Genomic DNA, 25,480 nt, shown 5'->3' on the forward strand with positions numbered 1-25,480 from the left:
GAGAGGAGGGTCGAAATGGCAGTCCGTGCCAGAAAGCGGTGCCATTTTAACTCGACTGTGAGGCAGACCGAAAGAAAGTTCCTCTTATCGACAACTAAGACACATGGAATTTCTGTCTGTGTGTGTGTGCACAGCAAAAGCGCAGCACTTAGGACGTAGTTGAGCACGATCGCAAAAGATATTTACGTCGTGTTTGATGATCAGCCACGCTAGCTTGACTTTGGTGGTGATGCAGCGTGCAGGAGAACTCTTAAAACGGCTGCGGTAGCCAAAGCACTGAAAAGGCGGAGAGCGCTAATTCTTGCACTCTCACAAACCACCGTCTCCCCCCAAGCGGCACCTCACCATTCGATAACGATATCTCGCACCGCCCAAGCCCCGCCGCTCCCTCGCTTCCTCTTCGCCGTTGCCTTCATCACCACGTAAACTGATCCACGGACGGCGTCAGCGCGGGCGGCTCTGGATGCTGTAGCGGCTCCGCGCGTGTGGCTAAGTTGACAGCCGCCTCACGGAAAACGGCGCAGCGAAACGGGGTAACGTAGAGCTCCTTCGGCACCCGCTTCAAGATGCGATTCTCACGGCTGAGCAGCTGCATTGCATCCGTCTTCTCCTCACACCGCACGTAGAAGCCTTCATCAAGCGGGAACAGATGCTCCAGCTCCTTCTTGGAGAGCGAGTAGGGCGGGCCGCGCAGTTTATTGCCCTTTACACGCCCTGTGCGGAATATGCCCTCCACGTAAATCAGTCCATCGTCTTTTAAGGCACGCTTCAGCAGGTAGGCGTAGTCGGGTCGCTGTTCCCGGTTCAGCGAGGTCATGCCCTGGCGCTCGTAAATCACGTCGTACTTCTTGCCTTTCAGCGGACCCTCCCACAGCTCCGGCGCGAAGAAGTTCTTCCAGTGCAGGTGAATCTGCCGAAACCGCTCCACCGGCAGGCCCTCCTCGGAGCGCTCCACCGCGCTGCGTAGAGCCGTCTGCGAGGAGTCCACGCCGTCCACCTCGAACCCCTGCAGGGCGGCGGTGCGCAGAATGGGCGAGTCACCGCAGAGCGGCACGAGCATCTGCGGGGCGTCCGGCGGCACCAACGGCGTAGCATGGGAACTCGCTGGCGAAGAAGACGAGAAAGTCACAGCGGGGGACGGCTTCGCGGTAGAGCGGTAGAAAAGATGGACCCCACGACTCAAAAGGCCGTGACCTCCAGCAGCATTGCCGCTGCTGCTGTTGCCACCACCGCTGCTCGACAACGATCCGGCGGTTGGCGAGGTGCGCACAAAGTCCATCGCAGATGACAAGTCCCGCCCGGTCTGCTCCTTTACAAAGCTGTAGGGGCCAACGAAAAAGTCCCGCGTCGACTCACCAGCGCGCCAGGTGGAGTTCATCTTGCGCCACTCGTTCTCCCACCACTCCGGCGAGGTATGCGGCATCTGCGACGGCGGCAACGGCACAAACTTGTTGCCAAGCATCTCCCGATATTCCTCCAGCATCCACGGACCTAAGAAGACGGCCGCGCCGAGGATGATGCCACCGGCGGCGGCGAAGCCCTGAAGCCTCGTGCCGGTGAGGGCCCTCAGGGAAAATGGATTGCGCACCTTGGAGCGTCGCAGGCGGTTTATCAGCATATCGCTCTCGATCTCATCGCTGGTTGGGACGCGCATATTAATACGCCGCACAGCCGTGGAGTGAAGCATCGTGAGGCTCTGATGACGCTCCAGCGACAATCTCCTTTTTACGGATTTCAAGCAATGCGTACACTAACGTACGTGCGTGTGTGTGTCGTAGCCAAGAGAGAGAAAGCAGAGAGAGATGATGAACGGAATGGAGCAGTTGGCACAAAGCAGTGCATACGACAGGACTTCGTGCCGTGGTCTGGTGATGCGGGACGAGGGGGACACGATTGCGAAAGCAAACCCCCACGATTGTGGATACTCTTAACAGAAACAAGACCGCTGGATAGTTGCTTTTGAGCCTTGTTGAAACCTACAATCACGCGCTCGCATGATCAGCACGCACTTCTTCCGTCTAAGATCGACTCCGGTTCTGCTCTGTAGTAGACAGTTTGCTTGGCAAGAGGGCAACGAGTGCAAGATAACGAGGCAGAAAAATAAAACAAAAAAGGCACAGGCTCAATGAGAAGAAAGGCAGTTGCAGCTCAAACTTCGGAAGAGGGGAAAAGAAGGTACTCCTTTGCAAACAAGGTGAGATGAGCACGCATAAGCGCAAACATGCGCACCTGCACCGCTGCACCGCTTTTCCTCTTCTCCTTGGATTCTTTCCGCCTTTCCTCTCCAAGTTTTCGCGTGCGTGCTGCTAACTTGCATTCAGCACCGCGCGCGCCCTCTATCTCTCACTCACTCTCACAATTTCTGTAAAGAGCGCTGCTCCTTCAGTAGCACGCCTTTCCATCGCATTGCCGGATTAGAACATACAGCAGTAGAAGAAAGAAAAAGGGATGGTGTCCACGCTCATGCCGCGATGAGAGAACACAAATGGGAGAACAAACTTGCAGGTGATTTTAGGGCCACGTTTGGGCCGCTGACCCGCTCTCAGCGGTAGAGCGCACTGGTGTGTCTGTGCGCGCAAATTCCCGCATGGAAACGCCTCCGGTTCATATTGCTTAGTACGAAGCCAGCATTTCCGCCAGTTCTGCGCGCCGCACCGTCAGCGTGAGATCCTTGTATACGGACCACGTAAGGAGGTCCGTGAGAAAGTCGAACTTCTGCAGCAGCAGTGTGGAGAAGTGTTGCCAGGTGCGCTGCAGTAACGTGCGGTGGAAGGACGCCTCATTGCCGTTGAGGTCGACGTCTCGCAAAAAATGTTTTTTCATGCGCGCCGCACTCGCCCTCACACCGGAGCGCAGCTCCTTCTCCAGCCCATCAACCACCTTCGCCACCGCATCCTGTGCAAGCGCCTTGTGGTGCCGCAGCTCCTCCTTCGAGTAAATCATCGACAGATCCTCCGCGGATATCGTAAAGACGCCGAAGACTGGGAAACTGCCCACCAGAATGATGCGAGTGAGGTAGAGCTCCTCGTACCGGTCGCGTTTTACCTTGGCAGCGACGTATTGGTCCTGAAGCAGCTCCACCGCGAAGCTGCTGCCCGGCATGGTAGAGTAAAAGGCGCAGAAGAACGATTGATGGCGGTATTGCTGAATAAAGACCCACTTGAGGGAGTGGACGTCCGCCTGCACACCGTCGAGCACGGCGTTCACCTTTTGCGCGATCAGCTTGTGTAGCTTCAGCTGCTCCTCGTTCATGTCTTTTCCGGTCGACTTCACGTCGGTGATGATGTCCAGCGCATCGAATGACTGATCGACCAGGCTGAGGGCGATGGAGGAGTACTCGGTGCGGTCACACACGTTCAGTGCCAGCGCGTCGTGCACCGCCTCAAATCGCAGAAAGAGTGCCGGCAGCTTGGCGAAGCAATGCAGCAGCGCCGTTGGCTTAACTAAGTACTTCTTCCGGCACCGCGTGATGGACTCCGTCTGCTCCGCCACAAATTGCACCATCCCGCCCGACATGATCGTCTCCAGCTCCCCGAGCATAAACTGGCAGAAGGCGCTCTTCGCCGGCAGCATCGCGTTGTCCGCTCGTCGGCGGTAGGCGCGAATCATGCACAGCACCGGAATGCAGTAGATGCGGTCGCACTTCTCCACAAAGAAGTTGGCCAAGTCCCGCATCGATCGGATGAGGAAGTTGCGGTGCAGCGCGCTGCGTGCGGTCCCATCGTCGACGGAGTCAGAGTCGCGATCGTCGCCGCCGCTGAGAGAGCTGCCGCGGCCGCCGAGACCCGTCGACGACGCCCCGCTCCACGTCCGTCGATGTGGAAAGGCGGAGTCCTGATGGAGGGAGGTGTTGCCGCTGTGCCCCGCCGGCGGCGGACGAGGCGGCAGTCCGATGTCACGGCTTTGGCTGCTCGAGCGCGAGGGCCGCGCGCTGGTGGCGCGGGAGTTGCCCTGCAGAACGCGCACGAGCGTATTCGCATCTGCGCCGCCGAAGAGCTCGAGGAGGGAGTCCTGCATCATCTGCTGCCGGTCGGCGTCTGCCTCGGCGTCGCCTTCTGGACCGCCCGTTGTAAAGGACGCCTTCTTCTTATCCGCATCCAGCGGGCTTGACCACACATTCGGCGCGTCAACCCTGACGTCGTCCGCGGGCTCTGCAGCGGCGGTGTCCGCCAGCCCGAAGCAGTTGCGCAGAATCGCCTCCTCATGCAGGACAGCGAGCACGGCCGACTCGAGGGCGATGGCAAAGGCGAGGTCGGGCCGCAGGTACCCACCGCCGCTGGTGCTGGGGGCGAGCGACTTGATGCCACTCACCACCGTCGACCTCTCCGCCCGCACGTCGAGCCGGCGCAGCGTACCCGCGCTCTCGTACAGCTCCACGGCGGTGCTGGGGACGTTGCCCTCCATGTGCAGGTCCGCCACGGAAGGAAACTGCACGGTGAGGCGGGTGTGGTCGTCGTCGCCGCGGGTGCTCGGCGATCCCGCGCGGCCGCCCCCGTCCGCGCTGGCGTCCTCGTCGTACAGCATCAAGCGGGGGGTGAGGGCTGGGGTGGCGGTGTAGCCCCCGCGAGCCCGCCCGCGAGGCGTCTCGGCCTCCTGCGTTGTCTCCACCCGCACCGACATCGCCTCCTTGCGCGTCTCGGAGGTGCCGAGCAGAAACGGGCCGCGCCACGTGTTCACCTTCTTGATTTGCTTCTTGAGGGACTTGAAAAAGCGCGAAATCTCCAGTGCGTACACCTTCTGCATGCTCGAGCGGTACTTGCGCAGCGCGTTGCCGAAGCCCTCCACGTCGATGCGACCGAGTGCGCAGATGATGTCGCTAATGTTCATCAGCTTCACCGACAGATCGACGTGCAGGCGCCAGACAAGGGAGGAGTCCCTGCTGTAGCGCGTCTTGTCAGCAAAGTAGATCGCCTCGTAAGATTCGATGGTGGACAGGATGTAGGCCTTCGACCGCTGCGTGATCATCTTACGCTGGTCGAGAAAGTACGCCTTGCGCTCTGCCACGGCGTTGATGGGAAAGTCGCTGTCCAGCTTTGAGTTGTGCAGAACGCCCTGCATGTGCTTCATGGCGACCGACAAGGTGACCGCGTTGCTCCCCTCCGAGAAGAAGGCGACAAGACCTTCTTCCGGCGCAGCTCGCAGACGAGTGAGCAGCGCCACGGTGGCTGGTGCGAGCCGCAGCTGATCACGCAGGTCCGACATCATGATATACAGACTCTCCAGGTTTTGCTGCCTGCGTTGGAGGGTGTTGTTGTCGTGCTCGACCTGCTGAATGACAGACTTTTTCGACAGAAGGTGCGTCGAGTACTCCTCGATGCGCTGCTCCAACTGCTCTACATCCTGCACTAAGTCCTGCACCTGCTGCTGCGCCTCCTGCCACGCCGTCTCCGACGCGGTCAGCAAATCGAGCGACCGCAGCTCCGAATTCTTTTGCTGCCGCAGGAGCGCGTCTTGAAACTGCTTGATGTCATCAAACCCTGCCCCATCGGTCCCCATGTGCCTCAGCAGATGCTGCTCCTCCTCGGTGGTGAAGAGGCGACGTTTATCTTGGCGCAGCTTACGCACGCGTGCGGCGGCGTCCGCCTCTACCTCCGCCCCCACCGCCTCCGTCAGCACACCGCGAATAGCGCCCAATCGCCCATCCGAGTAGCCGCCGCGTGCACCGGCCGAAGACGGCGTCGTCTGCAGACGGCGCGCCGAAGCAACGAACATTTCACGCTGAATGTGCGACTCGAAGCTGACGGACAGCAGGCCGCTAGCACCAAAGTTGAAGGTGGCATCGAAGCTGCCCTCATTCGACACCTCAGTGAGCCGGTCCACGGCAAACGCTGATTTGAGCTTCACGCGCTGATTGTTGGGCTCTACAGCGACGATGGTGAGCGTCGCCCCGCCGCTGCCGCCGAGGGGACGCGTCAAAATAATCAGACGCGGCTTCGAGGCCTTCTTCTTATTGCTGATTTCCGAGACGGTCTCGCCGGCAACGACCTCGTCTCCGCGCTGGCGAAAGATGCCATCGATGATGGGCTGCAAGTCGCTGTAGCGACTCATTATGCCACTATTCCAATCCAACAACTAATAAATACAAATGTGTTGATGAGTAACGGAAAAAAGCAACGCGCAAAACCTACAGAACAGATTTTTTAAAAGCAGGAAGGTGGCAGTGTTGCTCAAGCGTGTTGCGACCCCGCGCGCTGGTGCGCGTGTGTTTGTGTCTGCGTGTGCTTCGGCAACGCCCACACGCAGTTGAAGTGTTGAGCATCGTCAGAGAGATGAGAAAGCGAAAGAGGAAGGAGATTGAAGGAGCCTCACGCAGTTCAAGTGTCTCCACAGGCGGAAAAACGTGCACCTACATCTTCCATGAGAAGCAGCAGCGCCGGAACGGCTGGAGAGGCAAAGAAAGGCAAAGAAGGCATTCCAACGCGGCAGTTGAACGCGTGCAGAACGACTTCCGCTGAAAATAATCCTTTGCACGCCCCTTCTACTCATCACACACACACACACACCTCCTCTTGTGAGCGAGCGAGATGGAGAGGAGGGTCACGATCTCCCGTGGGAGCTCGTGTAAGTGGAGGCATAAGAGGAAGAGAAGAGTAAGAATTCAGCGCTAGAACAGATTGCATCGAGAGGAAGCGGGAGACAAACTCACCAATAAAGTCGTCCGCACCCTCGCACAGCGGACCAAAGCAAAAAAGGAGAAAACGATTGCACGCTCAAAACACCGAAGACGCAGGCGGCAGAGGCATGGGCAAAAGAAGAACCTCCTCCCACGCAGTGCTGGGAAGCAACGCATCTTCCTTAAACAGCACGGTTGACGCCGCGGCGGGCGAAGGGAACAGCAAATCCTCGCAGCGGTGATGTCGAAGTTCCGGCCCACCACGTCGTCGCTCCTCCACAATCTCCGCGTCGATGACACGCTTCACTCGACCGTAGGTGACATCACGCAGCTCGTCCTGCGAGAGCGACGATGACGGCACTTTCCGCGGCGCCGAAGCGTCGCCATCGTTGTCTTCTGCACCCCGGAGGCGCGCAACCGCCTCGACACCGCCGAACACGCGATCTTGCAGGGTGTACGTCAGCGCCTTTACTGGGTGCTGGTACTGCAGTGCGTCAACCTCGAGACGATGGGCCTGTCGGTACGCATCGAAGTCAAACGCCGCAGCAGCGATGGCAGCGCGTTTTTCCTCCAACAGCTTCGTGCTGTTGAGTCCTGCAAGTGCGGACGTTGTGCTGTGCGCCGCGGATGCACCGGCGTGCTGTTTGGCCAAGTTGTGGAGTATACCGGCCACCTTGCGCGGGTCCATGCGACGGCCACGGCGAAGGCCTTCGATAGACGTCTTGGGTCCTAACATGCGCGCCACTGCTTGATCAAACTCGGCCTCCAGTTGCGCCATCTCACGCGCCTCTTCTGAAGCTCGAGTTTTCGGGCTCTTTATCGATTTGGGAGGTGCTGGTGTACTCTCGCGCATGCTCTCCTCCGCTACCCGGTCCTTCTCGACTGAAGAGTTCGTTGTGGGACCTTTGATGTCGTCGCTGCTGGCACCGTGCGCACCCACGTATGCATTCGAGTATTTTTCCTGTTTGCTTAAAGAGGGGAGTTTTGGTAATGGGCTTGTCTGCTCGCTGACACCATGTGCGGTGGCTTCGATGTGGGCGGTGGTGTCGGCCGACGAGGGAGGCGAGACGCCGCCGGCGGAGTCGCAGTGGCTCACCTCCACAGACCCCATCGCTGCCTCGTGCTGCATAGAATCCGTCGTGGTGCCGTCAGTGTCTGCGACAGTCTCTGGGTCGTACAGCACAGCCGGCGGTCTGTCCTGCGAATGGGGGTTAACTGCCCCTCTTCCCTCCGCGACTTCCGAATTTTGTCTCGCAAGCGCTGGTCCCAGCGGTGCGGCGTCGAGGCACAGCGCCGTCGTCGGCTCCGTGGGCTGTCCATCCGTGCCGAGGCTGTCCTCGTCATGCCGCTCCCCGTGCACGTCGTCGTCGTCGTCGTCTGCCGATACGTTGAGGTCGGCGGTGTCGTCATCGCGATGCAGGGACGACAGATGCACCGACGTGAGGCTGTCCCCCTCCGCCTCATTATTGCGGTCCCTCGAGGGAGTCACAGCGGTGTTGTCTTCCACGGAAGCGGCGGCGCTGCCCGCCTCCGTGTCCGTCTTTTTTTCATACGGTGTCTCCTGAGTTATGGAGGAGCTCTCCTGCAGCGACAGGTTTCGATCCTCTGCTTCGCCTTCGTGGGTGTGGCTCACCTCGCAGAGAGTCGTGCTCAGCTGCGCGGGGTGCGCCGCCGTTTTGAGGCCCGGCGCTGCGGAAGGCTGCGGTGGTGCGTCGACCGACGGCACCGGCTCCTCCTCCTCTCCCTCCGCCTCGGTCACGTCATTTTCACTGCTCCGTGCGTCCCTCACCGACCCACCCGCGTTCTGCTTTACGGTGCTCAGCAGGTCGGCCAACGGCCAGCGCCAGACGTCTCCCGCGGATGTCACGACGAGCAGCGTGTCATCTGCGAAGAGCTGCATCCCTTTCACGCCGTAGCCAACGTTGAAGCGCACCAGCTCCTTTACCTGCTGCGCAGCGGCATCACAGGCGTACAGCAGCACCAGGCCAGAGCGCGTGCCAGCTGCCATGTACGCCCCCAGGCACGATGCACACGTCAGCTCCTCTCCTTCGCTTAGCCGGCAACCACCACGGTACGACCAGTGCTCAGATCGCCCGGATGGGGAAGAAAGCACTGATAACGGTCCGGCCGCCGCCGCCTTCCCCGCCTCGCCGCCGTCCGACGGCTGCACGGCAAACACGGAGATGCGCGACGTGAGGCACACCGCGAGCACTTTGTGTCCTGCCATCAGCGGTGGCGTAGTCAGCGCAAAAGCGGCAACACCGCGATCGATATCCAACGACGACAACGTCGCGCGCACGGTGCCGCCCTCCACGGAGGCCACCACGCAGCGGTAATCTGCCGAGCAGCACACCAGCTGATCGCGATGGAGCCCAATGCAGACAACGGAGTCATCAAACAACTTTTGCTGCCACAACAGCGGCGGCAGCGAGATGTTGCCTGCCCCGCTTCCGCGAACGCGCTCGCGCTCCTCTGCGCTACCCCGCCACACCGAAAGCTGGCCGTTTCCCTCACCGCAGACAATGTAATCGCCGTCGCACTCCACCACGCTTGGTCGACTCACGCATGTGGCCAGCGTCCGCACCGCGCTCGTCTCTACGTTGCCGAGGAGAAGTTCGTTCGAGTACGCGAGCGAAAAGAGGAGATGGTGCTGGTGCCTCGTGGTGGAGGCGGCGTAGAGGCTGGGGACGAGGGAAAAGCACCGCAGGGAGGCGTCGAGAGGTATACGGTCGAGGAAGGTGAGGAAGAGGCGGAACTCGCCGCTTGCCGTGTTGACCAGTTCGATAAACCCATTTTTAGTCGTCACCGCAATCTGGTGGGGCAGAAAATGCGTCGCGGAGACGCGAATCACGTGTTCACGGCAGGACGTAAACAACTCTAAGATTGTCTGGTCGTCCGGATCGCTAGCTTCGATCTCCTTCAGCAACAAGGAGCTCATTGGTGCTAAAAAGGGCTAACAAGCTGTGGGTGTAACGTGCTATCCCGTCTTGCAACGAGATCAGAACTCTATTTATTGTAAAGGAAAAAAAGAGACACAACAATGTTCGCAAACTTGTGTGTGGGATGGGTACGGTAACTTGGAACTCCGCTGAGCGCATATATACAGCGGTAATGTCTATTCGTGTGGCAGCGACAAAGTGGGGGGAAAATGGAGAATTCTTGTCTATGTGGTAACGTAGGCTGTGAAAAAGAGAGCGATGGTGCAAATAATAATAACAGTAATATAAAAGGGCACTTGAGTTGTTGGAAAAGAACAAGTTTCTGCAGAGCAAGCCGGTGCGCAGGTAGCTCTGGCCTATATAGCACCTCTGAATTTATCAGTTTTCTTTGTTTCGGAAAACACACGCATGGAGCCGGAGACCTGAGCGTGAGCTTCTGTTGGTGTGTTTGCTCGCACAACTATTAAAACAGTTAGCAGAATCAAGATTAAACCAGAGAGAGGGGGGGGGAAGCTTCGAAAAGTAACAAGAAAACCGTGACTACATCGACGATGTTTTGCTTCTGTGTGTGAGCGTGTCTGCCTTTCACGCTGACCACAAAAGGCGGTTTCACAAAGCTAACGCAGCACAGAGAGTTTGTGTTGTTGCTGTTGTTGGGCATTCCAACTTGAAAAGCAGCGTGCTCCGTTCCAAGCTCTTCGCTGCAGTATTACTTTTAGTTTTTGTTTCAAAACAGCAAACGCTCCATAGTACTTCGCCGCGGCTGAACATCGCATTTATGCATCTCAGTGCGGACATTTTCATGTCGTTCATTAATAAAGTAAAAACCGTTTTGGGTGTTTGGTGCTTTCTCAGAAGGAAGAAAGGGGAAAAACGCACGCAGGAAGCATCAAGTCATCAACCAGATCTCACGCGAAAACACACAGAAAAAGTGCGTGCGCAGACTAGTTGAGGCTATTGATCAAGACAAAACACACAGGATTTTCTGGTGCAGCTGTCACACGAAACCCAACAGTCAACCAGCATTTTTCTTCTCACCCAAAAAGACCTTCTACTTGTGTTAAAGCAGTGACACCTGAATCTCGTCGCATTCGCTTTTCCTTTTTCTTGCTACAGTTCATTTAGCGTCTTCGCGAACAAGGAGCTCACACTTCCTTCGTGCATGTACTTATCCACCACAGCAGTGATCAAAGGGGCAATCGTGAGCACCTTCAGCTTCGGAATCGTCTTTTGATGCTCCACCTGCGGGATGGAGTCAGACACAACAAGCTCCTGCAGCGCATCGCACTTGTTAATGCGCTCCGAGCACGGGTCTGTGAGAATGCCATGTGTGCAGCAGGCCCAAACGCGCACCGCGCCGAGATTCTTCAGCAGCTCGCACGCCTTCACGAGCGTGCCGCCGGTGTCAATCATATCGTCCACGATGACACACGTGAATCCCTCGACATCGCCGACGGTTTGCATTCTGTCCACCTTACCCGCCGCAATACGGCGCTTTACGATGGTGACAATACGGCCAACCTGCAGGATATCCGCCAGCTGCTTCGCCCGCTCCACGCCACCAGCATCCGGCGAGACAATCACGGCCTGATCCACGTTCCACCACGGCTGCTTGAGCAGGTAGCTCGCAAACTCGTGCGCCATCGTCAAGTTGTCCACCGGCACATTGTCGAAGAAGCCCTGAATTTGGTTCGAGTGCAGGTCGAGAGCGGCGAGGCGATCGGCACCCATCTTGACAATCATCCGCGCCACCGCGGAGGCAGAGATGGGGCCTCGCAGATTTGTTTTGCGGTCCTGACGGGCGTACCCAAAGAAGGGGGCGATGACGGTCACACTCTTCGCGTTGCTCAGGCGCATCTTGCGGATCAGCAGAAGCAGCTCCATGAGTGCGCAGTTGATGTCAATGATCTCGTTGCCGGTGGTGCTCTGGATGATGTACACATCGGCCCCCAGAACGCTCTCGTTGATGCGCACATTCACCTCACCGTTCGCGTACTGCGTCACGGATGTGTGGTGCGTGTGGGTGCCCATGAGAAGCGCCACCGCCTCGGAAAGCGGACGGTTGCCGTTGCCAGAGACGAGGCAGAACGGACGAGGATGGCCACGCTTTTCGGTGTGTGGACTCACCGTCCCGCTGATGGCGTGCACCTCCGCCATCTTACCGGGACGGTAATAGTACGCCTTCTCGATGCGCGTCAGCTGGTCTTGGAGGGGAGAAACGGACATCTTGACAAAGCCAAAAAATGGCGAGTGTTGTGTACCGTAAAGGCAGCTAGAAAAAAAGGGACTGAAAGAGAAGATGGGGGACTCAGAGAGCCTGGGTGCTATTACGTCTACCTAATCACAGCCACTCGCTTGAAAGAGAGCTACCAAGACACAGAAAAAAATTGTGAATGACTTAACTTTACTAGTCGTTGCCAAACAGATTTAACCTGCTTTGGGGGGGTATAGGGATTTAGCGTTGCGTTAAGCGGTTTCAGTGGACAGTGTTCTTTTTTTAGTTGGAAATGAAATAGCTCTCGCAGTCAACTAGGAGAGATTCACGATGCGCCAACGTAACCAAATTTTCAACGTACCGGCTTGTGCGCTTCTCCACACAGGCAGGCATTAAAAAAGGAGTCGAAAAGTAACAAGAGTTGAGTACGAGAATGGAAAGATGTGATACAACAGCATTGCAGCGACCGACAGCCTTTGATGATTAAGGGTTTCACATCCCCGTCGGTTCTCCCCATTCGTAAGCTGTAATCTGGAAAGTCCTTCAACATTGAAAGCACGCTGCAGCGAAGACAGCTTTTAGAAGTTTCTTTCTCATTGAACCGCAGTTACCTTTTGCCACGAATAGTCCGTTTCGCTGAAGGCGTTACGAAGGCAATAAACTGCACCCTCTGTAACTTTTATTTACTTATTTTTTGAGCGGTGTTGATTTGCCGTTTTGCAATGACTTGTAGACGCTTGTACACGCCCACATCGAGGCAACCTCTCACCTGTGAACAGAGAGAGAGCGAGAATAGCTTACATTGGAAAGCATCGATTGTAGTTTACATTAAAAAAGAACTGACATCTCAATAATAATCATAACGACGCCGTAAAGTACATCAACATATCGCCGGCCCATGAGAAAAAGAAAAACCACGAAAAAGAAAAGTCGTGTTACCGCACTTCTCTTCACACGTGAACAGCTAAAGGAAAAAAGACGCCGCGTCTCTTTGACGGAGCAGAAACGTGTTTTCCGTCCTACAACCCCTCTACCCAAACAAATCAACCTCTTCAAGAACACCCCACTCCACCGAAGAAGAAGTACATGGAACGAATTGGCGAGGGAAAGAGCTGACAGGAAATAAAAAGATTTTCCCTTGATCGCTACTTGCTCTCCTCCTGAATTGATTCCGGCAGCATTGTTTCCTTCGTCATCTCGTAATAGCGCTTCTGAAATTCGATCAAGTCAACACTGTACGTCGTGCCCTCGTCGCGTGTTTGCGTGTAGGCCTCCGCGGGGAGGTTGGGGAAGAAAAACTCTAAAAGGCACCTCATCTCGGCCGCGGTGGGCAACGCGGTGAGGATCTCCTCCATGCAACGGCGCAGCTGCACCGGAGTGATGCGGGTGTCGCGATCGGGGTTCGTGAAGGAGTAGAGGTCGGCTCGTCGGCCGCCGTACGCACGTGGCATTGTTGAAGCAAGGCGAAACATATCCGTCCCTTTCCAGCACCGCGCATCCAGGCGGGACTTCAACTCGCGCAACACCTTCGAGCGCAGCATACGTTCCTCGATTGCCTTCAGCTCCGCCTCCTTACCACCCGACGGAAGACACGGCCCGCGAACCGAACTCTTTTTGTCCGCCTCCGTGACGGAGTCGATCCAGCGCATCAAATCCTCTGAGGTGAAATACGACGTGTTCGGCGATGGGGCGATTTGCGCAAAGATCGCCGCGGCAGCGTTCTTGTCCTCTGTAATTTGAAACCCCTTCATCGCCGTGGTGAATTCGGGCAGGCTGACAATGCCGTCCCGGTCGCGGTCCAACGCGAGGAAGGACGCAACGCCAGTCCCGAAGCGGGAGCCGAGGTAGCCGCGCAGCTCCGACACAAGATGCTCCACCGTGACCATCGCACCGGTGGCGTCCGTCACCATCGCTGGCCCATCGGCGCCTCCCTTTCCGGAGGTGGAGGTGCCGCTTCCCTCTTCGAAAAAGGCCGTCGTGTGCGCGTCCATCGCCGTCAAACGCAAGCGCAGTCCGTTGATCACCACTTCACTATTCAGGCTGAGGTCGCTCAGCGAATAGTGCGGCAGCGCGTCCGCCGCAACAGGTGGCTTTGGTGCGTTGCGAGGGCCCGCCTTGGGTGGTGCCTTCAACACCTTACGCCGCTTCCACACACACCCGCCGTGGATGCCGGCCGTCGGAAGCGCACTCTCGTACACCATAAACTCCTCCGTGTCGGTGTAGAAGGTAATGGCAAAACGGCGGTGCTCATCGTCGTGCGAGGTGGGGTTGGCGAGCACAGCACGGAACCGCAACGTGTCCTTCGCACCGCCGCGCACCGTCCCGCTGCCATCGGTGTTTGTAGGGCCAGTGCGTGTCTCCGGCCTCTTCACGTTTTGTTGCGTTATGGTGCCCATCACGGTCCGCCTCCCATCTTCGAAATAGGCAGACACGTCAATGGCGGGTTTCAGTGCCACACCGTAACGCTCCGCATAGAACTCGCGTGTGTACTCGTCGCAGTCGTACAACAGCGCGGTGCGGCCAAAAATGTTCAGTGCGGCGCCGACATCCAGATCCGTGTCGCGGTAGAAGGCATCCGGGCCGCCCATGTCCGGCTCACGCTGCCCATTTACGCGATGCATAAATGTCAACTCGTTCACCTTCGCCGCCGATCCGCTTTTAGGCAGCCACCCCCGCGACAAGTAGAGCCCAGGGGCGTTTTCTGCAGTGCTCTGGCGCTGTAGTATGGCAATGGAGAAGTCCTCCACGAACATCAACACCTCCAGCCGCCGCACGCTGCCGCCCGGCACGGTCTCCCGCTCGTCCAAAACGGCAAAGAAGCGTAGCAGTTTGCCTCCGTCCTTTACAAAACGCGCCGTGCGCGCCGTCTCTTCAGCGCTGAAGTCCTGGGAAAGAAGGCCGAACTTGCCAGCCTGCTGACGCTCCTGGTAGCGCCCGTACTCGGACATAAAGTAGTCGTCCGGGCAGCGCTCGGCTGGGCCCACCTCCATCCCGAGGGCGGTGAGGAAATCTCGGGTGAAGGGGTCGCAGTCGTAGATGAAAAAGTCGACCGCATTCAGCCGCACCGACTGTCCGACGTTCAGGAAGTTAAGGGAGACGTACTCATCATTGGGGTGCTGTTCGCGTTGTCGTGGGTCCGCCACAACTTTTTGCCGCTTCAGAAACGTACCGCCGTCGAGACCGCTGTTGAAGGTTCGCGGCTCGAAAATCATAAACGTGTCGTCGTCGATGTAGAAGGTAATGACGACCTTGCGGTGCCAGTAATCCGCCGCGCCGCCCTCCGTCGCGTGTTCGTTGAAGAATGCGTAAAAGCGCAACACCTTGTCCTCCAGCGTGACGGAGCGCTGCGCCTCTGCGTCGCGTGCGGCTCGACTTGACGCGTTGCGGTTGCGAGAAGAGGCGGCGAGGGCATCGACGAGCTGCTGCGCCGTGAGACACATGTCAGGTGGCGCCGCGCCAAACGTGGATCCGTTCGTGGTGGTGAACGCACGTTTGCCGCGAAACTCTGCCTCAAGCTGCTGCGGCTTTCCCTGCTGCGCGCGAAACGCCTGATCATTCCAGTTGTGGCCCACACGTGGCGGCAGCAAATGAGCGTCGACAGCGCGCACGTACTCCTTTGGCACGTTGTTCTTGTTCGCCATCGCGAGGCGCAGCTGTGGGTCGGTGGACATTTCCGCGATATGTCTCCCGTGCACGTCGACTGAACAAAAATGAAAAGAGATAAAACGAACCTTTTAGTAGAAGGTAGAAAGAGGCGAGACAAATAACCACGACGCCAATTGCATAGGTTGACGCGATGAAAGGAGTTTGAAAGGAACGTCGAAAAGAGAGAGAGAAAAGAATAATGGCAAATAGACGCACGATTGGTTGCGATAGCATGAAAAGACTCCATGCGACCTTATAGGTGCATTCACCATCAAACGGTCAAGAATATTCTTTTTGCTTCTTACTCTGCGGCAGAACAAGCAGTGAAAGGGAAAAAAAGTCACGTAGCCTTTTGGATGCCGTCAACTCGGTTTACGTACAAGAAACGAAGAGAAAACGAGCGTGAGGCCTTCTCTGGCACTGCGCGCGGTGTGAATTGGTCCGCGATGTAACACGCGCTCCGAAGTACCCACGCCAGCGGATATCCATCCGTTCCATTTTTCTTTGCCAGAATTCGTGAGGAACTTGGAAGTTTGTTGCGACTTACTCGCCCTTGATGCGATTATGCTCTTCTCTGTTACGGATGCTGTTGCTGTCCTCTTTGTTCCTCCGCACTTGAGCACACTAACACCGTCAGCTTCTCCAGCATCGCGAATAGTGAAGGGAAAGGAGGAAAAAGCGCTTTCGGATGAAACTTCAGTTGTCAATGCTGCATGAGCGTTGAGAATAATACGTAGTGACGGAGGAGAAAAAAATGTTAACAGGTCAATAATATAAAACCAGAAATAATAGTTATTATTACCCGAACGTGTCTTCCACTACACAACCCGAGTACCATGAGGGCAGTCTTTTTAGCGCATTTCACAAGTACTTTTTCTTTCCCATGAGAAACAGCTAGCGAAGGAAGGAAACAGACAAAAGACAGCAAGTGGAAGCCCTGTTCAGGCATCTGTTCACACTTTGCTGCTCTCTTCACACATGCACAAATCTCATGAAAAGCAAAAAGTACGGAGAAGACGAAACGCGGACGCACAGACTTGCGCGTTTGTGGCGAAGACTACTGACCGAAACGAATAATGCCCGCCGAGATGAGTTTGTTGATCTTCCCGGAAATGCCAGGATCCTTCATGTACTCCTGAATGCGCGTGGGGTCGTTTTGCATCTCCTGCAACACTAACTGCATGTAGCTGTCCTGCATGATGGAGGCAATTTCAGGATCATCCATGGCACGGCGCGCGGCCTCATCGCCATCGCTGGATTGCCCCGTCGCCATCTCCTGAATCTTCATCATGGTACGGTAGCGGCCGTCCTTGCAATCCGCATTGTTCGGATCCACCTTCAGACCGTCATCGTACGCCTGCAGCGCGCGGTTGTACTGCTTTGTCCAGAAGTAAGCGTGACCCTTGCGTGCGTACCCCTTGACGAAGTCCGGCTTCAGCTCGATGCACTTCTCCGCATCCTTGAGGGCGTCATTGAAGGCCCCCAGCTTCAGGTACGCTGCGGCGCGGTTGCTGTAGGACGTGTGTTCCTTCGGGTTGCGCTTGATGGCCTCCGTGTACGCGGCTACGGCTTCGGGAAACTTGTCTTCTTTGAAGAGTTGGTTGCCCTCGTCCTTCTTCTGCTTGGCGATTTCAGGGTCCATGTAGGCCTCCTCGATCGCCTTCTTGTGCTCCCTCTCGCACTCCGTCAGCTTCTTCAACGTGTCCGGGTTGCGCCATTCCACGAGGGCGCGCTTGTAGAGATCGATAGCCTCCGTGTACTTCTTCTGCTTCTGCAGGCAAAAGGCTTGGCGCGTCATGAGCTTGCCAATAATCGTGTAGTCGCAGCGGTTTTCGCGGCCGTGCTCGACACCGCGCTCGCACTCCGCGGCGCACTTGTCGTAGTCGCCCTGCTCAAAGTACACGGCGGTGGCGTTCAAAATGTACAGGGTGTTTTTCGGGTCCTTCTCCTGGGCCTCCTGGTACTTAGCCAGCGCCTCGTCAAACTTCTTGGAAAGATACAGCTTGTTGCCCTCCTCCTTCGCCGCCAACGCCTCCTTTTCGTTCTCTGAAAGCGGAGCCTCCTTCTTCGGCATTTCCGCCGGCTTTGCCGCCTTGGGCGAGGAGCGAGTCTCTTCCTCCTCGTCATCCCCCGTCGGTAGCGGGATGCCGCTGAGGTACATCAGCGTCACGCCAAAGCGCTGGTCCTCCATGAAAAGCTTGCCCTGCGAAGGGTCGCGAACGACGGTGTCGATCATTTTCACGTAGTCGGGCTGCAGCATCAGCAGCGACAGCTTAGGGTTTTCCTGGATCTTGCGGAACGCATCTGGCGTAAAGGCGCGTGCAATGGGATCGCGAGATTCACGCGCCATCGCAGCCTGGACGTCCTTCACACCCTGCGCGCAGCCACTGTTGGCGGGATCCACCTTCAGTCCTTTCTCATACGCTGCAATTGCGTCTACGTAGCGACGCATACCGTGAAGAGCCGCGCCGCGGCGGACGTAGCCTTTGACCCAATCGGGCTTGATAGAAATGCATTTGTCCGCATCGTCCAGTGCATCCTTGTATTTCTGCATCGCCGCATAACACGCAGAGCGATTACTGTAGAGAACGTTGTTCGCCCCATCCAGCTCAATAGCCTTGGAGAAGGAGTTCGCTGCCTCCACATACTTGCCCGCAGAAAACTCCTCGTTGCCCTTGTTCTTCAGCGTAGTAGCGTCCATCATCATAAATAGAGCGGAAAGCAAAAAAGATGTTTTGGAATACGCGGTTCAAATGAACGTTCAAAACCGTTGTGTGTTTGTTTGTGTGCGTGTGTGGTTTCGCTTTCGATGAGGTCAGATGAAGCTTCACAGCTGAGAAGAAAAATGTTGAAGAACACCGAAAGAACCTGAGACAAATTTGCATAATTGAGAGATCGAGCTGTGCATCAAACGTGTGAAAAAAAAAAAAACATGAAACACTTGTCAGCACGTACCAATCTAATTTCCATTAGAACCCGAGTCATTGCACAACATTCTGTCAAAGAGAAAAAGAAACATCGACCAGCAGCAGAATGGCTTGTGATTCGTTTCTCGTCTACACAGCACCGTGGCATCCATCCTGAAACCAAACTCTTCGCAAGGAACGGCACACCGGAGTAATAAAAACGGGGCGTAGCCGTATCTAAAAGCAGGCTGCAGCTAATGCACCGCTTTTCTCGATTTGCTTCGTTGACAATTTATGCTTGCTACCAAAGTTACCAAATATCACAGTTCCGTGAATCAAAAATGCTACCTAAAAGAGAAAGTGGGTTTTTCTCCGCCGCCTTTGTAAACGTATGTGATACACCCTCCAATGGGCATTCACACACCCACAAAGAGGCACTTTCCTAAAAAAAAAGCTTGTAAAGACGCTATGCAAAGAGAGATTTAAAGATGCGTAAACGGTCCATACATCTTTTCTTTCGCACACTGCTCGATAACGAGAGTGAAGCACATCTCACCAAAGACAGCAAACCTGTTGGCATCTGTCGTTTATGTTTGTTTGCACACCCTCTTCTTTTGCGCAGGAGAAAGAAGATCACGTTTCGTTGTCTCGTTAGTGGCCGGCCTTCTTCTCCTCCACGGGGGCGTCGTCGCGCTGGTGGATGCGAGCCTGCAAAGCCAGCACTTCCTTCAGCAGCCGCTCGCGGTCACCATCGTCGCCAGACTGGGAGGCCTGCGGGTTGTGTTCCGATGCCTCGACAGCCTTCGAGGACTGAGTCTGCGCCATGATCTCGCGCACCTCGTTCATCGAACGCAGGCGCACCGGGAGCAGGCGGCGCTCCTCCAGAGGAGACCACCACTGGAAGCCGGACACGTCCACCTCCAACTCCGCACGGTCGCGGACTTCCGGGCACCAGTCCATGTAACGCCACACGCCAAGCTGACCCTCCAGGTGCTTGATGGTGAGACGCTGCATGATAGCCTCGCGAGCGAGCACCGGCTTGAAGCGCTCAAGGAGCTCGACAAGGTCGTCTAGGCGCTTGTCCTGAACGGGCTTGCGGTACTGTTGGAGGACGGCGTCAATCTGCGCCTCATCGCGGTCCATGGTATTGGCAGCAATGGTGTCGTAACGGGTGCGCTTCTCATTCACCAGCTCGCGGTCGATCACGTTCTTATATTCCTCGCTCCAGTTGATCTGCGGCATTGGAGCGTCAGGAAGTCCTTGCTCGGCGCGTTTGGCGCGGAAAGCGGCCAGTTTCGTCTTGGCCTCCGTCTCACGCCTCATCTGCGCAAGCTTTATCTCGTCCTCCGGGGTGTACACGACCCATTTGGCGATCTCGTTGAAGTCACACTTGCCCTCATCTTTGTAGTAGGACCAGAGAGCGTGGCGCAGACACCGCTCCATAAGAACGAGCTTATCCATCGGCTGGTCATCCGTTATCGCCTTGCGCATCTTCGCCGCACCACCGAGAAGAGCTTCAATCTCCTTCTCGAGCTGTTCTACGGTAGCAGTGTGCTTGCGCGCGTACGGCGTCGGCACCTCGCCCTTGTAGCGCTTCACCATCTCAATCGCAATCTTCGTGTTCCGCTTCACCTGCTCCTCCTTGGGGATGGCAGCGGAGGCAGAAGGCGGGAAATACATCATGGGCGCTGCTCCGCAAATCGTGCGGACGCACTGGGCGTTCAGAGAAGAGGCGGCAACACGGCGCATTGGATACTTTTTCTTTCGTAAAACCTGCAATTGAGTATAAAGTGCTGCAATAGAAGTTGTGCGTACATTTGTGTGTACAGTTGAATGGAGGTAAAAGACAACGGCAATAATAATAACGTTGCACAGAACAGTGAAAGAGAGAGAAAAACAGGAAGTATAGGTACATCATAACAGACCAAAATTGAATAGCTCGTGTCTTCATCGCGCTTTGCAAAGTTTTCATACCGGGTGTGAGAACAAAAAAAAACTGGTAAAAAGATCAGAATGCATCAGATAACATCTCAGAAAGATGTCAACACTATTTAGAAAACGGTTATCGTCCATCAAAGGCAAAAATACATATTGGTTGTATTTGGAGAACACTCGGTTGACCAGCTTCGGTTGCCGAGCCACTGAAGAAAACTGAGTATTTCATCTACTCACTTAGCCTTTTTCCATTTCAATCACCGAAGTGACCCTAGCAAGTGAAAAATAAAAGAACAGCGGGAGAAGAAAAAAGAAGTACCATACTGCACTTTCTGAAAATGAAACATCTTTGTTATTCGGTGCGCCTTTTCACTTCCTGCGAAAAGTCAAAAGGGATACCAGTAAAGACACTATACGTGATCAGTTGGAAAAAATGTACCAGAAAAAAGAAAGAATATTCGTTTTCAAATTGTTTTTGTGTACTGCGCAAGCGCCGAAGCTACTTTGTATTATGTCACACGTCAATCACACAAATGCTCTCCGAGCGCAGCGCAGCGAGAGAGAGAAAAAGGATGGTCGTCGCCTTCCAAAAAAAAGACACCAGCGAGAACATTTGAAAATATGAGTAGAAGTATTCAATATACAAAATATGCGGGAGACAGGGAGTTCTTCTCTGTTGTCCTAAACCAGAAAAAAGGGGCAAAGCAGACCAACGTGTTTGAAAATCAGCTGATCAAAAAAAAACTTGTGGTAAATTATTTACATATCGGTCATCGTTTGCGCTGTCATTCAAGGGAGTGACAACCAAAAGCTCGTGCGCGCTAGGCTGAACACACAAGAAAAAAAAAAACAAGACCAATAACATCATCTTGTAGGTCTTATGGGAGGTAAAAAGAATTTATTCAAGTTTGACTGCTGTTGTGTGGCAGAGCGATTTCTTGTTTCCTCATTTTTCGCATACTTCTCCATTGACGAGTTTGCTCGATTTGTATAGTAGCTGTGTTTCACTACTAGGTGGTCTATCGGACATTCATCACTGTATTGCGACAGCCATCGGCGACCGCATTCTCGGTGCATTATGTGCCCGCAAGGAAGAACAAGGCAAAGATCACGAGTGGAAAAATTATGCTGACATATCGGGCAACATTGGTTACAGCTGTCCGACGTGTCATACTCTACAAGCGGCAAGCTTGACAACACGTGCGGCGACAGCCTTTTGTTGTTACCGCTGTCCAGTGAAATTAAGACCTCGTAATCTTCCGGATTGATCTCTCGATATTGCATCTCCTCCACGCTGACTGGATCAGAAGCAGGTGAAAACGGCACCGACGAGTTCGCATTTCGGTGTGCGAAAGGATGAGAGGGGTGCGTGTTTGAAGACCTGTAACACTCTGGGCAGAGGAGGACATAGTCGCACAACAAGCATCTGTAGTGATCATCACGGCAGGCACGATGACAGCTCTCGCAACGTAACGACGAGCAATTTCCTTCTATTGACAATTCTGCGGTGCATCGGGGACAGGCATTAATTTGGCATTTTCCGGCCGTCGATGCGAGTTGCAAACAACGTTTATGAAAACGCGTTCCGCACCTTTCACATGGTCCTTCTTCTGTAACAGTTTCGCGACAGAATAGGCATTTTTCTTTCTCGATTCTTCCAGCAATCCATTCACTCAGCTCCAATTCGCTGACGCCTTTCTGCCAAAGAGACGCGTTTGTCGGTGCTACCTTAAAAAACGAGACCAGCGAAAAAAGAACGTGTACGCAGGGCTGTGAGGACGAACAAGAGCAGCGATGCGGATTTCCAACAGTGCACCGGAATCTTTTACCATTACGATCAATTACAATAAACTTTGTGGGGTCATTCTCACTCTCCAACTTTAGACCAGTGCTTGTGCAGGCGGAAATTCGTTTTTGAATGCGGTCCGGGCAAATTTCCGTCCACGACTGCTTTCGTGACGTCATCTGAATGCCCACATATACATGTACAAATGCTTTGTTTTGAGTAGTCGGCAAGAAAGAGAAAGAAAGATTCAGAAGAAAGAGAGTTAATAACGAGGAAAAAAGTGTACTTCGCATGACTACAAATATGGCAAGTTGTGGTTGCTAACCCTTCAATGCAGACTCTAATAATATGCCAGTGCATAAATCAACTTGTCTTCACGTTCAGCCAAACAAGTTGTTTTGCATGCAAAGCTCACATTTGACCGTTAAAACGGCAGTTTTTCAGATATTTTGTCTCACACCGTTTATACAAGCATAATAGTTGATAATCATAACGATCAACTGGCGGACGCGCCTTTTTGGTAAGAATCCATCACAAACGCAAGCCCCTGTTTTACCAGAGCTCTTGTTGTACTCGTTTCCGCCTTCGGTAACTTTGCCGTTACTGTGTGCTCCTTCCTCTTCACGACACCGGTGGCTTCTTTCTTCGTTTCCCCTTTGACGCTGTTCCGCTTCTCTTTCATCTTTGCCCGCGCAAACTCACGACCCTTCTTCTCCAACTGCTTCCGAAAGCCACCTTTGCCGCCACCACGGCAGCGCAGCAGTGCATAAACCGAATCTTGATTTCCAATCTCCGACGTCAAAGCAACTAAGCGTTCATTTTTCTGCACGTACAGAGCAAAGGCTTCCGCCGCACACGCAGTTTGTTTTGAAAGCGCTGTTTGAATTTCAACTAAACAAACTCGAGCGACTGCTAAAGAGATCACCTTGCCAACAGGCAAAACAGTGCATTTGAGCATGTGTAAACGTGCTAACGCCATGGGTGTAAATTTGTACGAATGACTAACTATAACGCACTGAAAGATGTAAACTGTGTTGATTCAAAAAGGAATCGAAAAGATCAAGGTGAGAGAGAGAAAGAAAAGTGAGTAGTGTAATGATTGCAGTTCCTAAAGCCGCATAACTAGTGTTGCATTGTTCCATAGCAACAGTGCGTCATCGTTTACTTTTGTTGATCGCACAAGTAAATTCATAGATACTTTATACGTAGTGACTCCGTCAACACCGCTTGGAAACATTAGATTACACATGCGGCGGTGGCAGTTTCACAGCTCGATGGCCTTTCGGTCATGTTTGTACGCAAAAGTGGTAGCACATATATACTTCCACTTTTAGCTCTATTTCACATATTCATTCGAATACCTGCCTTTCCGGGGCAGGCTTTAAACTGGAAAGCTATTGAGGCGCGTGTAAAGAAGGCATGTTACAGAACCTCCTACGTAATCTGATAAGTGAGCCACGCACCAAGGACGCTACAAACGACTCTTCCATCTTGGAAACGACAATGGAAGTAGATGCCACCTTTTGGAGAGCGCCTTCCAACAACAGGTAGTCATGGAAGCATCTCTCAACCCTCTCCGTCACCGCAGCCTGGCAGACTTTGGGGTGGACTTGTTGTTCTCGCTCCTCCGCAAAACGGTTTGCTGTAACTTCACATTACCCGTTATCGCTCGCCCTTGTCAACATCCTTTCCTGTGCGCGGAGTCGATATCCCCACTCGGCTGCCGCACGCTGGCTGGCAAATGTGGTTTTCTATTCACTGTCCCCCTCCGCTTTTCATTCGTATTCGGCCATTCTTGGCGCAGTTTTGCTCAGACGCACCGAGCAACGCTGAGACACCTCCCTTCCCCAATAAAGCTCAAAAAAGAAGAACTCAAAGCCTTTCAGAAAGAGCGGAGAGCCACTGCCCCTGTTCGACCTCCGCGCGCTCAGGTCGTGAGACCCAACACCCGACCCAGTCTCCGGAGCCGACAGCCAAACCCTGCACCGCGCCAAAAAGGCTAAACGAAAGCCGACCAGCTGAGATAATGGGAAAAGAGCATCAGCGCAGGGTGTAATCGAGGCAATACACATGAAGAGACCGGAGTGACACGGTCGGGCCGCAAAGAAGTCATGCAACCACACCCGCGGAGGCACACGAATCCACATATCGACTCTCTATATCCTCCGCGAACTGGCTCACAGACCAATTCCAACCTCATCGCCTAAGACTCTGCCGCCACAGAGGAAAGTGAACGCGCCCAAGGAATTGTGATCTAGCTATTTCTTCTGCAAAGGGCAGGGGTGACAAATAAGGAGAGACAGTGAACCAACACTCAAGAATAACCAACAACCTCCAAATTACCTCCTTGAAGGTAGAAAACACGCACAGCTCACAAGGATTTGTACGAATTCGTCAAGTAAGAAACAGGTTCACAACCACTCTTCAACACTTTCCTCATGGAATAACCTACACCCTACAAATCATCACCTACCAACAGGTCAAACCTTTACTTGAGAAATACATAAGTTTATCTTTCTTGGTTTTACAACACACTGTAAATATCAATAATTAAATACATGCAAAGAAAACAAACTATTCCACAGACTCTACGAAGTGGGTAGCGCGCCTTACGCTTCCCCGCTGGGTGGGCGGGGGGTTCAGGGTTGGGCGGGTGGGAAAAACTAAAAGATGGAAGAACTGCTGAATTCTAGCAGTTGAGAAAGAGAAAACAGGAAAAGGGGAAAAGAGAGGTAGGATGAATAATTCTTCAGGCTAGGTCATTCTATTCGCAAGCTCAAAAAAAAAATGACCTATTACCATGCATCGTGCCGCATTGAGAGCCATCACGCTCGCTCAATTGTACCAGGAGGTAATGCACCAAAAACCGTGTGAACCATTCAAGGTATCCTTCAGTAGGGGGGAAAAAGGTGAAGTTGCTGGAGCGGTGAGGTTCACCAGGGCGAACGCCACCTACAGGAAATTGTTCAAAACATCCTTGTCCCAGCTCACTCCAGCCCGCAGATAAGTGCAGAGCTGTAGAAACAACTAGAAGCGGCAATTTCGCAGTGCCAGCCGCGACAAAACGCAATCAATACCAGCATTATCAGCTCGACGACAAATTCTACCGTCTCCGCGTAAAAATGACGTACAAAGAAAGTGTCGCAGGTCGCGACCGCCATCTCGGTCGAGGCGCATGGAAACCGAAGAAAGCTGCCTTCACAGAAGAACGTTTCCAGCATCAATTGTTCGGCATCAGTTGCGCTTCTGAACTTTCAGAGGACTAGGTCACGCACGCGACCAGATATCCCCCAGTGTGTGGACGATCTCCTGAACCTCTCTGGAGCAGACTGCTTTGCACACAGTCTAAGCACACAACAGGCACCAGTTCTTAACGCAAAGGATTACCTATCCCAAAACAAGTACACCAAAAGATCTCCAACAATCTCCGAGGATGACATG

At 54.3% G+C, this 25,480-nt stretch overlaps 9 protein-coding genes across 14 annotated transcripts; all 9 read right to left on the minus strand.

Annotated features, from left to right (window-relative positions):
- Positions 1 to 415: 415 nt before the first annotated feature.
- On the minus strand, positions 416 to 1,751 carry ABB37_08982 (putative mitochondrial hypothetical protein; the record flags this gene model as incomplete). Its single annotated transcript, XM_015808191.1, has 1 exon — positions 416 to 1,751. Exon 1 carries the CDS (start codon positions 1,685 to 1,687, stop codon positions 416 to 418), a length of 1,272 nt encoding a protein of 423 aa, XP_015653082.1. The 5' UTR covers positions 1,688 to 1,751.
- Positions 1,752 to 2,613: 862 nt separating this feature from the next.
- ABB37_08983 (hypothetical protein) lies at positions 2,614 to 6,048 on the minus strand (the record flags this gene model as incomplete). Its single annotated transcript, XM_015808192.1, has 1 exon — positions 2,614 to 6,048. One exon carries the CDS (start codon positions 6,046 to 6,048, stop codon positions 2,614 to 2,616), a length of 3,435 nt encoding a protein of 1,144 aa, XP_015653083.1.
- Positions 6,049 to 6,710: 662 nt separating this feature from the next.
- Positions 6,711 to 10,013, minus strand: ABB37_08984 (suppressive immunomodulating factor putative (TSIF); the record flags this gene model as incomplete). Its single annotated transcript, XM_015808193.1, has 1 exon — positions 6,711 to 10,013. Exon 1 carries the CDS (start codon positions 9,549 to 9,551, stop codon positions 6,711 to 6,713), a length of 2,841 nt encoding a protein of 946 aa, XP_015653084.1. The 5' UTR covers positions 9,552 to 10,013.
- A 649-nt stretch (positions 10,014 to 10,662) lies between these two features.
- ABB37_08985 (phosphoribosylpyrophosphate synthetase) lies at positions 10,663 to 12,143 on the minus strand (the record flags this gene model as incomplete). Of its 3 annotated transcripts, none has more annotated exons than XM_015808196.1 (1): positions 10,663 to 12,143. In XM_015808196.1, the coding sequence occupies exon 1, from the start codon at positions 11,776 to 11,778 to the stop codon at positions 10,663 to 10,665; it is 1,116 nt and encodes a 371-aa protein (XP_015653087.1). In that variant the 5' UTR covers positions 11,779 to 12,143. The 3 variants fall into 3 exon arrangements, with proteins under 3 accessions (XP_015653087.1, XP_015653086.1, XP_015653085.1); XM_015808195.1 differs by having other exon boundaries at positions 10,663 to 12,140; XM_015808194.1 differs by having other exon boundaries at positions 10,663 to 11,840.
- A 769-nt stretch (positions 12,144 to 12,912) lies between these two features.
- Positions 12,913 to 15,499, minus strand: ABB37_08986 (hypothetical protein; the record flags this gene model as incomplete). Its single annotated transcript, XM_015808197.1, has 1 exon — positions 12,913 to 15,499. Exon 1 carries the CDS (start codon positions 15,436 to 15,438, stop codon positions 12,913 to 12,915), a length of 2,526 nt encoding a protein of 841 aa, XP_015653088.1. The 5' UTR covers positions 15,439 to 15,499.
- Positions 15,500 to 16,469: 970 nt separating this feature from the next.
- Positions 16,470 to 18,281, minus strand: ABB37_08987 (stress-induced protein sti1; the record flags this gene model as incomplete). Of its 3 annotated transcripts, none has more annotated exons than XM_015808200.1 (1): positions 16,470 to 18,281. In XM_015808200.1, exon 1 carries the CDS (start codon positions 18,117 to 18,119, stop codon positions 16,470 to 16,472), a length of 1,650 nt encoding a protein of 549 aa, XP_015653091.1. In that variant the 5' UTR covers positions 18,120 to 18,281. The 3 variants fall into 3 exon arrangements, with proteins under 3 accessions (XP_015653091.1, XP_015653090.1, XP_015653089.1); XM_015808199.1 differs by having other exon boundaries at positions 16,470 to 18,246; XM_015808198.1 differs by having other exon boundaries at positions 16,470 to 18,238.
- Positions 18,282 to 18,969: 688 nt separating this feature from the next.
- ABB37_08988 (putative mitochondrial hypothetical protein) lies at positions 18,970 to 20,112 on the minus strand (the record flags this gene model as incomplete). Of its 2 annotated transcripts, none has more annotated exons than XM_015808202.1 (1): positions 18,970 to 20,112. In XM_015808202.1, the coding sequence occupies exon 1, from the start codon at positions 20,065 to 20,067 to the stop codon at positions 18,970 to 18,972; it is 1,098 nt and encodes a 365-aa protein (XP_015653093.1). In that variant the 5' UTR covers positions 20,068 to 20,112. The 2 variants fall into 2 exon arrangements, with proteins under 2 accessions (XP_015653093.1, XP_015653092.1); XM_015808201.1 differs by having other exon boundaries at positions 18,970 to 20,092.
- A 1,005-nt stretch (positions 20,113 to 21,117) lies between these two features.
- Positions 21,118 to 22,332, minus strand: ABB37_08989 (hypothetical protein; the record flags this gene model as incomplete). Its single annotated transcript, XM_015808203.1, has 1 exon — positions 21,118 to 22,332. Exon 1 carries the CDS (start codon positions 22,216 to 22,218, stop codon positions 21,118 to 21,120), a length of 1,101 nt encoding a protein of 366 aa, XP_015653094.1. The 5' UTR covers positions 22,219 to 22,332.
- A 203-nt stretch (positions 22,333 to 22,535) lies between these two features.
- Positions 22,536 to 23,069, minus strand: ABB37_08990 (hypothetical protein; the record flags this gene model as incomplete). Its single annotated transcript, XM_015808204.1, has 1 exon — positions 22,536 to 23,069. Exon 1 carries the CDS (start codon positions 23,016 to 23,018, stop codon positions 22,536 to 22,538), a length of 483 nt encoding a protein of 160 aa, XP_015653095.1. The 5' UTR covers positions 23,019 to 23,069.
- Between the last annotated feature and the right edge of the window lie 2,411 nt (positions 23,070 to 25,480).

This window comes from Leptomonas pyrrhocoris (genome assembly GCF_001293395.1).
Source record: "Leptomonas pyrrhocoris isolate H10 chromosome Unknown, whole genome shotgun sequence".
NCBI lineage: Eukaryota > Euglenozoa > Kinetoplastea > Trypanosomatida > Trypanosomatidae > Leptomonas > Leptomonas pyrrhocoris.